Here is a 17,007-nt window from a genome sequence, read left to right on the forward strand (position 1 = left end):
AGATTTTTGTGTTATCGTTTCTCTGAGAGCCTGAAGCACAGACCTGATAAATACATCCTCTACACTACATCAAGTATTTTAAATGTAGAAAAACCAACAAACAACAATATTTTGATGATGTAACTGTATGGTGTGATGTCCGTGTGTTATGAGGGAGCATTATATCCTTCCAGATGTGGTTACTCACAGGTTCGCCTGGTTGCCCTCTTGGCCCCACAGGTCCATCAGATCCCTAAAATAACAAAGATGGAAACAGATTCAACACATACATCACATACACCTCTCCAAGTCAACCTCAGGCGTGGATACATTTATATCCCAACAGACATAATCTGTGAAAATAGCTCATTAAAGAAATTCACTGCCTGACAGATAAGGCTCAACTATCTTCGAGCTAAGACTAATAGACCGCTCTCTAAACTTCACCCGCCTGCCTGCATGGATTGATACTATCTTGACAGACCTTCTATCTTCCATATTTTCAATTTTGTGTCAGGAATGCACTGCGTCACTTTCATTTCTTTTGCAAACCTTGGCACTGAATAAACTCAGGCCAGCATAGTGGAATTAACAAATTCAGGAGTTTATTACTTCAATTCAGTGACGCCTGCTTTGATCTGTGGTGCTTTACCATTAAATGCTTTGTAGAATTGATTCATTGGTCTGGAAAGTTTTCCCTTTATAACCTCGCATGATGGAAAGATTTTGATAAACAAAGCCCTGCTGCAGGATGTGTTTTCTGTTGCATGTAAGGTAAGTAAATCTTGCAAAGTACAGTGCACTCACCTTTTCTCCTGGCTCTCCAACGGGCCCATAAGGACCTGGTTTTCCTCTGTCCCCCTACAAGATAAAAGCATTAGCCACAAGCCTCAAGATATTTAGGACAGTTCTGTTTATAGCAGAGCAGCATCAAGCAGATGCTTTTTAGCGTACGCTGTCGTCACAAGAATCACAACAATCATCATGATCTTAATTTGCCAATAAACATCTGCCACATGATGTGTGACGTGCTGGTGTGTTAGTATCCGTACAACTGAGTGAACACAGTGACAACGGTAAGTTAGCGTTAAGTGTAACTTACTCTGTGTCCCTTGTTTCCTGGGAGACCTGGCAAGCCATCAAAACCCCTGTCACCCTGAAAAGTAAAAGAGAAGCAAGTGAATTAAATGCTGAAACACACACACATACGGAAATGTGTAAAAATTAGCTGAATTGTACTGAGAGCGTCTCCCCTGGCAGAGCCTCCCATCTGCTCTGAGTATGTGTTGAGGAGAGGGAGCTTTCAGATTAGCTGTAGGTCTGTTAAAATGCTGCTCTGACTGATAAAGACTCTGCTGTTCTGTCAGAGCCGGCATCAAGGGAGCCTGATTTATTTACTAAGCTCTTCCTGCAGCTGTTAGGTATTGAGTTGCCTCGTTGTCTATACATATAATAAGCTGTGGGCTGCTGGATACCTAAAGTCTTGCACTTGCAAGGGGAGATTTGTTATTGTACAAGACCTTGCCGCCTTAACATGGTATTGTGCTCATGGAAACAAGAAATTGAATAAACACCTAACATCAGTAATATGGTTCAACAACTGGAAATGTTGCATTCACACATCTGTTCACCTCAACTAGCATCTAAACATGGAGAAAGGACGTAAATACTTTGTTGGAACAGAAAATCTTTTGTTGTCTCTTGTGTTTATCCCTACAGCAGTGCAGTGCAGTCAGATGTCAAAGAGTTTACCTTAGTGCCTGTTTCACCTGGAATTCCACGACCTCCGTCCACTCCTGCACGCCCCTATGAGACACACAAACCAGTTGAAATTGTTTTTTCTTTATAGTACATCAGGCACAGTATGCTTTTAAAACAAGATGCAGGTACAGGGGTTCTCAGTGTGGAGACTTGCAACACTCAAGATATCTCACCCTCTTTCCTAGCTTTCCATTAATTCCTGGAGGGCCTGGCAACCCATGCGGTCCCTATATGAGAAAAGAAAGAGAGCAAGACAAATAGAAAAAGGTGTAAAAGTGTGGCAAAAAGAAAGAGCGATATGATTGAAGATAGTACTGTCTGGTCTTACAGTAGGGCCGTTGTCTCCTCTGTTTCCTTTGAGCCCAGTGGGACCAGGAAAACCCTGCAAAATAAAAACAAGAATTATTCAAGCATGACATCGTGTACAGGAGTAATTCAACTCTTTACTCAAACTTAGAATCAAACAAACAAAATATAAATGAGCTTAGAACAAATCATCGCACAGATCTGTTCATTTCTGCAACCATGCAGTGATTTCGCAATCACAGCTATTTGAATGTACTGAGCGTGCATAATGATGAGGTTCGGATGGGAAGGAGAGAGTGGAGCTTGTGCTTGGTCAAATACAATGTGAAGTTAAAGTGAAAGGTTGCAGGAGCCCATGAGGGATGAGGCAAATTAGGTCAAGGTCAGAGGAGTGCCTTACCAGTGGGCCTGGTCGCCCTGCAAGACCCAGTGGACCTGGAGGTCCCCTCAGTGACAGCTGGAATGAAAACACAACTGGGTGATTTATTAACACTGCACAAGGCACTTTTGGACTTTTAATATGCAATGAGTTGGGCTTCAGACAGCATTAAATCTTAACAGTCACTTATAAGTGATACTTATAATATGGCACAATGACAATTTCTGTTGAATGTACCTGGGCCTGCTGCAGGATAGCCTGTGCCTGCGCCTCCTGGGGAGACACCACTGGGCCCTTCTGGGAATCACCTCCATACTGGAACTGGAGACAATGAGAAAGAGGAATTAGTCCCCACTGCAGGATTCCCCAAATGTAAATTAAGTTCAGTCACACAGCCCCCCCTTGTGGACATGCCACTACTCCACACTGGGAAAAGGATTGCTCCAAGTGTCTTTAAGGTCTTACTGGCAGCATCAACAGGGTTCCTGGAGGACCTGGAATCCCATCAACCCCGGCAAGACCCGGACGTCCTGGGGGACCCTGAAGAGAGAGCACGGGGAAAGGGATAAGCATCAGCTCCTGTGTGTATTGTGTTACTGTGTTTGCATGTGTGTAAGAGAGCGGGGGGGGGGGGGGGGGGGGACAGAGCGAGAGAGACAGAGAGAGAGAGAGAGAGAGAGAGAGAGAGAGGGAGCCTAAGTAGAGAGAAAAACAGCCCTCCAATCTAATCACTGTAAAAACAACCTTTGCTTTTCCATAGGGCATGTTGCACACACACACACTTATCTTCTGTTTACACATTGTAAATATCCATTTTTAACAAATCAATTGATGTAACATTAGGATATAAAGAAAGGGTTCATCAGATTACTGATAGAGTTATCTAATAAGTATTCAAACTGGTCAGAAATTGACGAGATACATTCCTCCACTAGTGATTAAAATAAATTTGATCCAATGTTTTTTTTTATGAATCAATACCTAATGTCAAATAACTGACTCTGAGTGAGGAAAAGGGAAGCAGCGGTGGAAATGTGTTTAATTACCTCTTTGGTGAACATTATTATTTCTATTTTAAATATATAAATAATCATTCTGAATGTGCAATAAAATGAGTTGTCAAGGTTGGATACAGCAGGCTTATGATTTTCTACCTGAACCGTTCATTGTCTACTAAATGTATCACAAAAAGCCTTAAAGACATGAGCTAATTTATATGAGTCAATCACCGGTGGACCAGCTAATGTGTGTTAAAAAGAAAAGAAAGAAGAAAGAAAAGAAAACAGTTATTTTTCAATGCCTTTGACACCTTCACATGTAAGACTGACAAGGGACACCAGACAGCTATTGCTGTACAGGACATCGAGTCTTAAAACACATATTTGACATATAAATTGGGCAAAGTAGTCAATTTTTCATCATGGTTACAATAATCTTGCCATTACAATTACACTAGACTGTAAAAAGAATCCTGTAAATGAATGTTCATAATGATAGTAAAGACATGACACAATACACTGTAATACATGAAGAGGCAGTACGATAGATTCCAATGATTCAGTTTGTCAGTATCAGTTTACTTTTTGAAAACAAGCAGAATCTTGATGGTGATCCACATTCATGTCTTTCTAATGCCATGGATAAAGAGATTATTTGTAGATATACTACATTTCTTCATTTTATTGTTGCATCTCTTCAAATAGAGTATGTGTTTGTGATATGGGCTGAACCTGAACCATGTACATAGATATTAAACGTGGGTACAATGACTGAAGGTGATGAGCTCAGTGGGGATCTGAATGCTGATGAGCTGCCATCATTAACATCTTTGCAAAGCAAAATGATAACAACCATCAACAACTGGGAAATGACAGAGCATCTGTCAGCTTGCGTGTGTGTTCAGATGTGTTCCATTGTGATGAATCATCAACAAATACATAACACACACACATACACACACACACACACACACAGGAAAATCAGGTCAAACATGTGTGAGTCAACATCCGTCCCTGAAGTCCACAATATTCAGTTCAGGACTGAAGAAGGACATTGTGTTCCCAGTCGAACTTACAGTCTGTCCCACAGGTAAAGGGGTCAAATGGGGTCAAACTAACCAATGGGTCCAGGTCCAGGCCTAAGCCACACTCACCATTTCACCAGGATCTCCTCTGGGTCCTGGAGGACCTATTGGTCCAGCTGGGCCAGTGAGCCCCTGTGGAGGAAACATCAACAGCACTCAAACAAACATAATGAACGTTCCAATACTGTGGCTTAGTTTTCAACAAAGTGATTGACAACAGTCCCTTTTCATTTATTCATGTGATTCTGAAGTCAAATCTTTTCACTTTTGATGTGATGATGTACCTACAGAGGTCACTTCATAGTGTGTTAATAGTTGTGTAGAAAATGTCATGAAACTGTCCTTTACAAAGTGCCATCTTGCATTGCATCATAGTGCAGGGGTATATTTTGGGGTGGGGGGGAAATCCTGTTTCCTTTTCCAAAAACACCACAGTTACATCCTGATGTCTTACATTATGCCACATCCTGTACAATTACAGTTTCTTATGTTTTCAGACAGTGAGCAGGCTTACCTCGGGTCCTGGGAGACCTGGGGGTCCTTCCACCAATGTTCCCTAGAAACAAGCACAAATAGAATGTACATTAGGAGAATATTAACTCCTTTTCTCATAACTAAAGCTCCAAGACTATTCTCTGAATGCCTCCAGCAGCTCACCGGTTCAATAATTGCCTGCTCTCCCTTCTGGCCCTTCTCTGCTCTGCGACTAGCCTGAGAAGGAGGAACAGATGAATAGATGTGGGTTGTTAGAAATCTCTTGACACAGCCAATTGAAGACGTGACCACTCATCTGATGTATGAGTTCACGTTGAGATTTACCTCTTCATTCCAAGTCTCTGCTCTTTCCCGCTCTGCAAAGTCAAAGCCGTCCTCATACATTTCGTACTCCTCGTACTCTGACTCTGTGTCATTCTTGAAATCTTCATATTCAAGAATCTGTTAGGAATGAAAAGCTCCATTAGTGATAGGTGTAGTAAATGCTGAAATAAGCTCTCATTCCTTGTATTTGCATTAAACCTACCTCATATTCAGTAACATTGGGGCCCACTGTTACCGTGGAAACTGAGAGATCATCATAGAGGTCTCCGTAAAGGTCATCTCCATATTCCTCCACCATGGGCTTCGTCACTGGCTTGCCCTCCTGCAGGCCAACACACACTTAAATGAGTCATAGCAAAGATGAACCAGGGGACACTGAGCACGTCTTATTAGCACCCAGCGCCTCCAAGTAAAGGCACATTTTCTAATGGACAATATGAATGTTAGCAAAAACGAGTGGATTTAATGGGAAAGTGTTGATTATCCAGGATACAGGTTGACAGGTGTGCATGTTAATTACAATGCTGGAGTGTAATTAGTTAATGGACTACATCAGATTCATGTGGCAGCATGGCAGAGACTGCAACAGCTACAGAAACAGCATGAGCATGAAAAATTAGTTCACTTGAAAAATTAGCAAATAATAAACATGATGGAAACATACGGAAACATCCCTTGTTTGTGTCTGCGGGAAGCTAAAAAAAACTTTTAAAAATTATGTACAGTCGGGCTGAACAGTTAATCAAAAAATCTGTGAAATCGCAATATGGTCAAGTGCAATAAATCGCAGGAGCTGCAATTTTTTGATAAAGATAAAAATGTGTACCAGCATGCCGTTATAAATGAAGCATTGTGGTGCTACAGAGATGCCCCGGCCTACAAATCATATCCTCCAGACATAAGGGAACATGTTTGTTTGATACAGACACTAGCAAAAATAAAACATCATCATCATTTTTATATTTTTTTCAGTTAGAATAAAAATGCAAAAACTATCATTCTCACAAAATTATGACTCATATTGCAATCACAATATCGTTCAAAATAACCACAGTAGTTTTGTCACGTTATTGGAATTGCTAACTTCAATGCGATATCTTAAAAAATGTTGATACTCGATGTCTATACCAGTGGAAACAACACTGAGGGCATCAAATTTTAGATTTTTAATTAAAGATAAATATAACAAGGCTTGTGTACTGTTTGTTAAGCACAACAGCATCTAAATCAATTTACATCTTACTAAAGTCAGAAGATGTGGGGGAGATGTGTGTGTACTGCAGCGGTGTGTGTGTGTGTGTGTCAACTCGCTTGCGGGGAGAAGAGAGAAAAAGCACAGCTGGTGCGAGCGAATCAACACTGGGAAAGTATTGAAACTGTTTTAAATATTCGAGACAGAATATTTATCGATTTTTCAGTTTTTGACAACACTAAATTATACGATGAGATATGATTTATTTTGCATATTGTTCAGCCCTCATAAACAGTTGTTATACCATATTCATATTCAGCACTTGTGGTCTGATTTAAATGGTCTGAGCACAACATTCACTTCTTTCAATGAACTGCAAACACAATACTCATTCTCTTGGTTTGTGTATAGGAAGGCATATACTTTACGTGCCGTTCATACGATGTTTTTTGGAAATATACTGCACATTCTAAAAAAAAACACATGCAGCCGAAATGCATTTAATGAGATCAGCAAAAAATTCTCATTTAAGATGTATTCTTCATGTTTTCTGGTAGGGATGTAGAGGAGGTGATGATTAGGATGGTGCTGGTTAGTGGTGGTGGTGCTGGTGGTGGTAAGCAGCTGGAGAGGGAAAAGGTGCTCACTATGGTTAGGAGGTATTAGGGAAGTGATCAGTTAGAGCTGCAAATAGCAGGCGAAGGGTTGGGGTGAAGAGCGTCTACAGGTAAACATGTCTACCTCCTCAGTAACCTTTGATTCAGGCAATGTACTGGGCATCACAGTGGGGGCCTCAGTTGTTGAGTCAGGTTCATGTGTGCGCATCTCCACGAGTGTCTTGCCGGAGATTTCAGTGGGGATGACAGTTTCTAGGGTGCTCTTAATTTCTGGCAACTCTGTGGGCTGAAAAGGTTCTTGGGAGAGATACTCAGGCAGTGTTGTGGACACTCTGAGGAAACCGTCCTCAAGAGCAGCCTCTTCATGTTTTTTCTTTCTGGATCCCTTCTTGCCCTTGCCTTTGCGTTTGCCTTTGCCTTTAGAGCCCTTGTCCCTCTTCTTTTTGCCTTTCCTGTCCTTTTTGGAGTGCTCCTTTGGTTCATCGGGCTGGTCACTTTGCACTAAGGCATCAGACGCAAGTTGGGAGTTCTTTTATGAAAAAGGGAACGTGAGGTGGAGGATGGAGAAAAAACACAGACTGATGACAATGAAAATACAACAAAGGAAATATCCTGCAACAGTGAAGTGATGCATGCAGGTCCTTAAAGGGTCAGTAGATACATACTGTGATTGCCACTGAGCTGGTAAAAACCTAAAGCAAACATCAAATGAGAAGGGGCAAACAAATGCAGAGCTATTTCCTCTTTGTCAAAGCACAAGACATATTTGCTTGTGTGGTCAGAGGTCACCCTGTCTATGATCCTACAGAGGTGCTAATTCTTAGTGTGCTCTAGCAAGTGAGCAAATATGGGTTGTGTCATTCTCCTAAATGATTTCCATTGCATGTCAGGGATACGAATGGGCTCTGCCTGAAAAGGACGCTAAGAAGGTCCAGTCTGTGAAAGACACCAGACGTGAATTAGATCCACTTGTAAACAGGGTAAGTGTGTGAGGGAGAATGATGGGAAGTAGGTCAGTGGGGTGACAGATGTTGACATGTTCTGGATTCAGAACTCATTGCTCAGCTGTAGCTCTGTAAGGTCCAGCTGGATCACTATCCGAATGACCTCACACGACCATTAGTGAATCATCTCTGGAGCATTATCAGCGATCACGTTTGCGTGCAGACTCACTTGAGTGTATATGCATTCGAGTCTATGCTTGTGGCATACATAAAAAATAGACACATAGATAAGACATTTAATTGTTTAGTTAAAACTGTGTATTCCTTGAGGCCCAGCCACACACACACTCACATCTCTCTGCTTCTATTCCTCTGCCTGCCTCCTTCCCCTCATCTCTATATCTTCAACACACCTCCAGAGAAATATACAGTAATTCACATCCATGATTTATTCATTTTTATGCATGCCTTGAGGAGGTGAAAAGCTATTATATCATGTTTGAGTTATCTGCTCCTGACTCTATGTGTGTGTGTGTCTCTATGTGTGTCTATGTGTGCGTGTCCTTTGCCAAAGTAACAACTGACCCTCACAATGCTCCACTGTTGGCGGTGTTTGAAAGAAGACACTTCTCCTTTGACTGATGGCCTGTTCTGTCTTAATCTCTCAAGTCTCTTTTTGCAAACACTCACTTCGTTTGCACTACTCAGACCTCTTTTTGGCCGAGGTGTTGTCTGCTTGTAAATCATAGAGGTCTTAGGGACACATAGGTCTATTGATAAGCAAACTTTTCTTGCTTTAACTGGCCGGATGTGAAGCTAGGAGTTCTGCAAGCCCACTTTAGCAGCCAAAAGGAGCTGATAATGTCTAAGGAAATGTGGGAAAACAAAGAAACTAGAACTGAATGAAAACAGTAAAAAATACAAGCTGCATCTCTGCAGGTAACTGAGGTGACCTAAAGCTACACCTCATCATATCAACTGTTGAGGACCTCTACAAACATTTGCATGGGTTTTTCCCACTGGAATTGCTTCCTGTCGTTGGCAGTACTGACCTCCTGCAGCCCCAGGGCTTGGCTGTTGTAGGGCAAAGCAGAGTCACAGTCTGGTATGTAGTTTACACAGTAGCTGGCAGCGGCCTGGGGGTCCTCCAGAATCAGTAGTTGCTGAATTTCTCCCTGAAATAAACCAGAAAGTGGACAGAGAGACAGACGGATATCATGTTATAAAGCCAGTCATATAGGTAAAGCAAAATCATCTCACTGGAGTATATCTATACAGTGGACTGCACTTTTAAAAATACACTGCACCACCACAGACACTCTGAGAGCAACACAGCTGCCAGAACACTTAGATATAAAGCAAGTTTAATAGAGTAGTATCATCAAACTGTCACTACTGCTACAATTGCTTCTGACTGTCGCTTCCTTGTGTTCCCATAACTCCAGAAGGGGCCTGATTGTGTACATGAGCGGTCAAATAGCTCTCTCTCACCCCCCTGTCAGGACCTTTAACTTCCCATCCTGCCCTGGAGGAAAAGCCAGTGTGTACACACAAACATGCACAGAGACAGCACTGCTGGACCCTGCAGCACACAGCCCAGAGCCTCTGCTGGCTTTAATGACATTACACTCAACATCACTCTTGTCGTCTGTTCTGTCAACATTATACCATTACATAATGCTTTGCAGTGCTGGAGTTGATTGTCAGCTGATGTATTAAAGTACAAATTGTAAAATACTGAACATGATGGTTTATAGATTATTTTGTCTGTTACATTTGACTTTAAAAAAACAACTTTGGCTCAAATAAATTACAATGTGCATTTGTCAGAGTTGAATAATGACTGAAATAATAAATCCAAAAGCTTATATGTAGGTGCAAATAATCGTTAGCTGCAGTGTTAATTCTTTTTGAGACACAAGTACGAAAGTAATTTAGTATAAATAAAATGCCGGCAGCCCCATCGCACAGTGTTTGACAAGGTTTAGATTACATTAGCGATACGAATCTGTGTAACTGACGGGCCGTTGCAAACATATTGCCTGGTGAAACATTATCCAGGGACAGCCGGGCAGCCATTTGTGATAAATCAAGTCAGATCAACAGCTTGATGTTGTGGTAATTATAGTCCCATTGTAATCTCTTTAATTAGGCTTTAGCGGCCAGAGGTGAAATAAATCAAAACATCGCTTCTCTGTTACCCGCCATCAGCACATGTCTTCTAACACAGCTCGCATCATGCCATATCAGCAATGCATGTCTACGTAAAGTCCCGATCACCACACACAAAAGGAAAGGGAAAAGGAAAAGACTCCTGAAACAGTCATTTATGCTTTAATACACCAAACATGAAAGGAGCTGTTATCCACTTATCCTTTTTTCTTCCTGTTTTGGCCAAAAGCCAGTGTCAAGCAAAGGAAATTATAGCACTCTAAGGTGAGAGGCAGAGAGAAAGAGTGAGAGAGAAAGGCAACAGGGAGTTAATCCAATCTAATCCAATCTCAATTTGAGATCAAAGGCAACACTTTCAAGGAGAAGTTTTCCTGTTTTTCTTGCCTAGCAGGGGCTCTCACTTCTCGAAACACACAGCGAGTAAAGTGTTGCCCAAAATCATGTGTGCTCTGCCATTCTCCATTTAGGACGCAGTAAGGACATCTAAGGAGGACATGTGAGGACGTGCCGAAAAGAAAAACACCTCAGCTGAATCCACAAAATTGTGATGGCTCACTAACATCCTGCCTGAGGTCGCACATGGCTCTGTTGGCAAAGGTTCATTAGTGTTTCAGAGCGTGACCTCTTTGCCTGCAATAAGGTGTCTGGTGCCTGCTAGCCAAGAGTCATACTGCTTCACCAAATCACAACTATCTAGACTGTATCTGAGGTACTGTAGACTTATTTACAGCCCCTTAATCAGTTCTCAATCTCTAAATAAAAAATAACTTGTGTACTTTTGTGAGTCAGAGTCTCTGCGTGGGTGAAGGAGCAACCACAAGTTTACAGCAAACAAGCTCACCGTAATGAAACAGCATTTTTGATGCTCCTCATTTGCTTAAAGTGCAACAGATGCTCACAACAAAGCAAAAACATCTGACCACCATCAGACATAAGTCATTCCCAAGGCGAAATATGACTCAGACAGACCATGACTGATTTAATGTGCTTCTACGATTTGTGTGGTAAATTGATGGGGTTGCTAAGCGTTCAAATAAAGCTGCCCTTTAATGATATGCTTGACAAGTCATGGTTTCAACATGCCTGTTACAGTGAGCCAAAAACATTTCTTATTTCCAGAACTAATCGACACAGAAAGGATCTGAATTTCCTAACAAATAAACGCTGCGCTGGTCTTATCTTGGCAGTCAGCGTGTTGGAGGCACACAACAGCTGAGAAGGAGCACAACCAGACTTGTGGACAGTTTGATGTTTGCTTTAGTGCGAAAGCAAGCAGAGTGTTGAGTCTGAACACCAAACTTCTGTGGTCATTTGTAGAAAATCTGGAAGCAATAGAGACATTAGTGGCTGACCACAGTCCCCATGCTCTCACGCTGAGCTCCCACGCTGGGAGAACTGGGCCGGAACACTGACCTCCACCCCCAGAACCAGGGCCTGGGAACAGAGGCCCAGAGGTCAGCCAGCTTAATCTCTTTTCCCCTGGTACCAGCCTCACCCGAGGTGTCCGACACCGATGCTTAAATATGTGCAGCTAGACGTATGGCTGTGAATAGATACTGTACACGCACACACTGAAACTCATATCTTACCATCACATGTTTCAATATGAATTCTCAACAGGATTTTTGGTGGATTTTTCCCATGCTCCAAGAAAACAAGATGTGGAGACTCAGTTCTGGATTAAACTAAGTGCAAACATCCATACACGTGACCACGATGAGGACAAAAAGTGCACGAATTAGACTAAAAGATGGATCTGATCATGAGATAGTCTGAAGTTTATTAGTCATCACCACAAAAACTGTATCATCATCGTCATAACTCTCCACACGGGATGTTAATAAGGGCATGGGAGTGTTTTTGGAGTCAGGCCAAAGATTAATCGGTCTCCATTGCTTCTGAAAAGGGAAATTTATAGAGCCCACAAGGAGACAAATTTCTGAAGTGAAGTGGGATATGAAGTAATTTAGACTCGAATGGCTATCAGCATCTGAGAGGGGAAGTGTAGGAGGAGAGCAGAGAGTAATGTACAGCCTGATGGGAGGGGCAACTGAGGTTAAGTCACTGTAAAGTTAATGTGTGGAAGGTAGTTATTGACGACACACGCAAAACCCAAAGGCGGTAGGTGTTGTCAGGACTGAGGACATCTGGTTTTCTCCTGGCGAACGTGAAGAAGGCTGTGGTTTCTGCCTATTAGGCCAAAAGGGAGTGATAACAATCCTCCCTCTGTAAAGGTTAACAATATGTTTCCTTTAGCAGACTGCGGTATTCTTAGGACACTGAAGGGAAAGGAGGTTGGTCATTTCTCTAAACTTGACTGTACCTTATATCACTGTCTATCTTTCCTTTTCCTTCTTTGCTCCACTGCTGAGGAGACACAGAGCCCCGCGGACATGGCAGGGTGAAGGGGCTCATGCTGATCTCTATTTCATGCTGTGGGCCAGAGATTTAAAGTGGAGCCTCATTGGGAATGACAATGGAGCAGGGGTTGCATATTGTCATGTGAAGCACAGAGAATGGCTTATGACAATAAAGGTTATTGCAGAGGAAAAGAGGAACTGGAACCACTGGTTTGAATCTTGGTTTTCCTACATTTTTCCCAGCACAATGATGCACATTGTCCATATAGTGGTAATGCAGATATATTCAAATGCTCGGATCAAGTAGTCCGATTTTTCACAGTTTGGAATGACTTTATCTGTGTCTCCTGCTACTTAGTGATTTAAAAAACAAGAAGCATGTATTTTCCTGCAAGAGGATGAGCCCTAACAATCACAAGATGTGACCAAGCTACACACACTCAGAGTCAATCATGTTTCCTAATGTCCCAATACACAGCTGGCCACATCAATACATCTATAGCCAACATATCTTTAGTGAATAATCCAAAAAGCGAAGAGAATGTGTCATTTCTTGGCTTTGCAATGGAAATGATGAAGCTGGGCATGTCTGAACAGCACGTCCCCTCCTCCCCACTCTCTCCCAAACACCTCTCTTCCTCGGCTCTGCTTTGTTCCTGCAGCAGGTGATTGACAGCAGACCTCTGTCACCCCAAAGCCTCTGGAACCATGTTTTTACTTTTAAATCTTTTCATTAGCAGCTTTAAAGGTAGGGGGATTCCGAAATCTAATTCTATTCTGCTTATCCCACCATATCACGCTCTATATATCAGGCAATATTATGTATATGCTGATTCATTAAATGCGTCAGACGCTGACAAGAAATTTTAAAGGTCAAAAATATGGATTTTTCCCTTACCCGTAGTGCTATTTATCCATCTAGATTGTTTAAGTGTGAGTTGCCGAGTTTTAAATGTATTGGCCGTAGAGATGTCTGCCTTGTCTCCAATATAATGGAACTAGATGGCACTCGGCTTGTGGTGCTCAACAGCAATGTCTCTTCCCAGAAATCATGACCCGGTTACTCAAGATAATCCACAGACCTTGTTGTGAGCAGTTTCATGTAGGAACTAGAACTGCCAACTCTATCACTGCACAGATGGAAGAGATTTAGATTTAGAACCCATGGATGAGAGGCTAGCTAAAAAAGCCAATTTATCTAGCCTCCAAGGACACCATTAATGTTTACATCCTGCAGCGTCCATGAGTAGATGCACACTTCCTCCCGACACGGTTGGAGGGTATAGTTCAGGAGAAAATAGTTCCTACATGTGACTTCTGACAACAAGCTCTGAGGATAATCTTGAGTAAGTCATGAATTCTGGAAAGAGACATTGCTGTTGAGTAAAATGTTGTTTTGTCGCTTTGACATCTAGTTTAAACATATTCGAGAGACGGCAGACATCTCCAACTTGGCAACTCACACCAGAACAATCTGGATGGATAAATATCATAACAGGTAAGAAGGAAAATGTCCAAATCCTCACTCCACTCAACAGGCTATAGAAATGTTCTGAGAGTGACAAAGAGGCTGACAAATAAAGCAAGAAAGAAAAAAGTCCTACAAATGAAAACAAGGTCATCAGGACGTTCTCCCACAGCGCCTTGTCAGATGATTTATTTCATTGGCAATGCATATTACCCAAGCAGAACAGTCTCCCGTGGTTTTACCTACATCTCTAATAACACAAGTTCACATGATGCTGACTCTCATTTACCTCCTTTGTCTATCTCAATGCACAAAAAGGTCAGTCCAATATGTATTCAAATTTGTTATTCTTCTTACTAATTTCCCAACCACACCTGTTGAAACTTCAGCTACATTTAATGCATGTGTGCGTGTGAGAGAGTATAATACCAAATCAAAACAACTGATTATATGCTTTCATATTGTCCTACCTCAAATACGTCTTCATCGAGCAGCCTTGTCCCAAACACAGTGACACCATCTGTGCTGACGACGGCGTTGTCCCCTCGCAGCAGATCCAGGGTCTCTACCTTCTCACAGTCCAAGAAGAGGGTCACAGACTTGTCCTGAACACTGTAGGCTATCCTGTGCCATCTGCAAGAAGAAAGTGAGAGTGAGAATTGACAGTTAAGCCTGGGAGGGAGGTACTGTGAAAATGTAGTGGTGGAGGTATTTTGTGTCTGAAGATAAGCCTGTCGCCCAGCTGAATCGGTGATGCAAAGAGCAGTTTCACACTTCTTTCAAGTCAAGCAAAACACAAGTGCCTCTGAGCCTGAGACTGTGAAGGTTTGATTTCCTTAACTCCTTTGATCAAGTCAAATCATTGCTGCAAGCTCTTCACAAGCATCTTATTCCTTTTAGGGTCACTCAAGGTCAAGAACACGGACTGAGTATGAATCAAACTGCATAAATGTGAGGCCCGCCTCAGATTTTAAGGCTTGTTTAAGTTAATATAAATTACACAGTGATGGTGAATCGAATCTACTGAACATGCACATCAGATACAGCGTGCTGTCAAATCAACAAAGGGGGAGATACTTCATTAAAATCTGCTCTAACGGAGGACCTAAAGCCACTGAAACTACATACTTTCCGTCAGCCATGTTGATCTTCTTGAAGATGGGGTACATTTCCGGTGTGGGCTGCCCATGCTGGTCCTCATACAGGAAGACAGGTGAACGACCCACTTCGAGTCCCAGCTGCTGCACCCCCTGAACATCGTACACTGACAGCAGGAAGAACTGGGAGCCCTTTTTAGCTCGCACGGTAGTCATCATGGAGAAATTCTCGGGAAATTTGGAATCTGGAAGGAGAGGAGAGGAGAGGAGAGGAGAGGAGAGGAGAGGAGAGGAGAGGAGAGGAGAGGAGAGGAGAGGAGAGGAGAGGAGAGGAGAGGAGAGGAGAGGAGAGGAGAGGAGAGGAGAGGAGAGAGGTGCTCTTAAGTCATACAAGACGCAGCACAGCAGGGAGCAGATATTTTTATAACACGCAGCCACCCCCCGCTGCCACAGAGACCTGAGTAAAGACAATAATGATGAAAAATATTGCCCATGAAAGCAATGAACACCCATGAGGAGGGGAAAGGGGAGTTCAAAGTCAAACTTCTTAGGGTTTTACACAAAGAAGAATCCCTCTCAGAAGTGACATATTTGAGTGCTTTTTGCCATTTTTGGAAATCCTCAAGTGGGTACATGGGACTGGAGGCTATGCTGTATGTGGTCTCATAGGAATAAAGTTCACTACCAGGGAAGAGCTGCTTGGTGGGAGCACTGAGCTGGATCTTTTTTTCTATCTTGTAGGCCAGATCCGTCTCCTCCATGCCCCTCCTGCTGGTGCAGAGACCAGCCTCCAAGGACACCCCCTCCATGTTCTCTGACAGCTCCAGAACTCGTAGAACATCGATGGGATTAGCTGAAATGGAGAGAGAGAAAGAAAAAACAGCCCATATGCACATAGTTATTGAGCAGATTGAAGAAATGTGGTGTTTTCTTTTTATTTCATGCTCACTGACTGTCACTAATTCTTTCTCTTTAAACAACACATTGTTTACATGCTTTTAAATAAGCTGACGTCCTGCTCCTGTAGTCTGTATTCCTCTTGCTTCTAGTGTAAAAGCTACTCATGATAGGGTGAAGCTTGTGGCAGATGGCATGCTTTCAGTCACATCAATCTAACACTTCAGCTCTGCCAGTGTGACAACACTTTGTTGTCTGGCTCATTTAAGTGCTGGTTGTTACCGAGCCGAAGAGCAGGGTTTAGTGCGGCTGGAAGCTGGTCTTAAACTGCGGAGGCTTCCTGCTTCCTCGGAGTCGGAAGAGACGAACTCCTCTGAGATGTGGCGGCAGGTGGCCAGGCTTCTGTGGGTGTTATTATAGGATAGGGGTGGTACACAGCCTAACCCGTAATCCTGCTGCAGCACACCTGACAGCTGACACCTGCACACCGCTCAGCCAGCACCAGAGATATGAACAATATGTCCGCTTCACATTTATCACAATTTTAACACTGCACTGGCATAAATAGGGTCAAATTCAATATCTATCAAGATAGTTGAGAGTATTCTCATGAAACAGGAAAACTGAGCTCATTAATTGATAAGATGGTGATTTGTATGTTGTACAAATATACAGTTTCAATTTATGCAAATTTGCACAGCAACTGTTGCCCCTGCAGATATAAGACATCCCACAGTGTGGGCTCTCTCTCTCTCATTACAACGGGCCTGTGCTTTATTTGCAGTCTGCTGGTCATGTTATTGGATGTTCTGTTGATAAAGCGCTGCCGTGAGCATTAGCCAGGATCAGAGTTTTGTGCGCAGCAAGTCTCCCACCAGCTGCTAGAGAGAGCCTGTTTGGAGCAACTCAGCACTTAGCATTCCAGGCATCTGA

At 42.6% G+C, this 17,007-nt stretch overlaps 1 protein-coding gene across 1 annotated transcript in view; it reads right to left on the bottom strand.

Annotated features, from left to right (window-relative positions):
• col5a3a (collagen, type V, alpha 3a) overlaps nucleotides 1-17,007 on the bottom strand; it is a 56,635-nt gene that overhangs the window by 24,090 nt on the left and 15,538 nt on the right. Inside the window, exons 2-20 of the mRNA XM_073493667.1 lie at nucleotides 15,863-16,030; nucleotides 15,209-15,422; nucleotides 14,551-14,713; nucleotides 9,133-9,255; nucleotides 7,261-7,665; nucleotides 5,530-5,649; nucleotides 5,328-5,444; nucleotides 5,166-5,219; nucleotides 5,023-5,064; nucleotides 4,578-4,640; nucleotides 2,891-2,965; nucleotides 2,663-2,746; nucleotides 2,447-2,503; nucleotides 2,069-2,122; nucleotides 1,914-1,967; nucleotides 1,732-1,785; nucleotides 1,082-1,135; nucleotides 787-840; nucleotides 188-232 (exon numbers count right to left, since the gene is read on the bottom strand). Coding sequence (XP_073349768.1) covers nucleotides 188-232; nucleotides 787-840; nucleotides 1,082-1,135; nucleotides 1,732-1,785; nucleotides 1,914-1,967; nucleotides 2,069-2,122; nucleotides 2,447-2,503; nucleotides 2,663-2,746; nucleotides 2,891-2,965; nucleotides 4,578-4,640; nucleotides 5,023-5,064; nucleotides 5,166-5,219; nucleotides 5,328-5,444; nucleotides 5,530-5,649; nucleotides 7,261-7,665; nucleotides 9,133-9,255; nucleotides 14,551-14,713; nucleotides 15,209-15,422; nucleotides 15,863-16,030 — 2,000 coding nt within the window. The remainder of the gene's footprint in view (nucleotides 1-187; nucleotides 233-786; nucleotides 841-1,081; nucleotides 1,136-1,731; nucleotides 1,786-1,913; nucleotides 1,968-2,068; nucleotides 2,123-2,446; nucleotides 2,504-2,662; nucleotides 2,747-2,890; nucleotides 2,966-4,577; nucleotides 4,641-5,022; nucleotides 5,065-5,165; nucleotides 5,220-5,327; nucleotides 5,445-5,529; nucleotides 5,650-7,260; nucleotides 7,666-9,132; nucleotides 9,256-14,550; nucleotides 14,714-15,208; nucleotides 15,423-15,862; nucleotides 16,031-17,007) is intronic.

The sequence above is a fragment of the Pagrus major genome, chromosome 23 (assembly GCF_040436345.1).
Source record: "Pagrus major chromosome 23, Pma_NU_1.0".
Taxonomy (NCBI): Eukaryota; Metazoa; Chordata; class Actinopteri; order Spariformes; family Sparidae; genus Pagrus; species Pagrus major.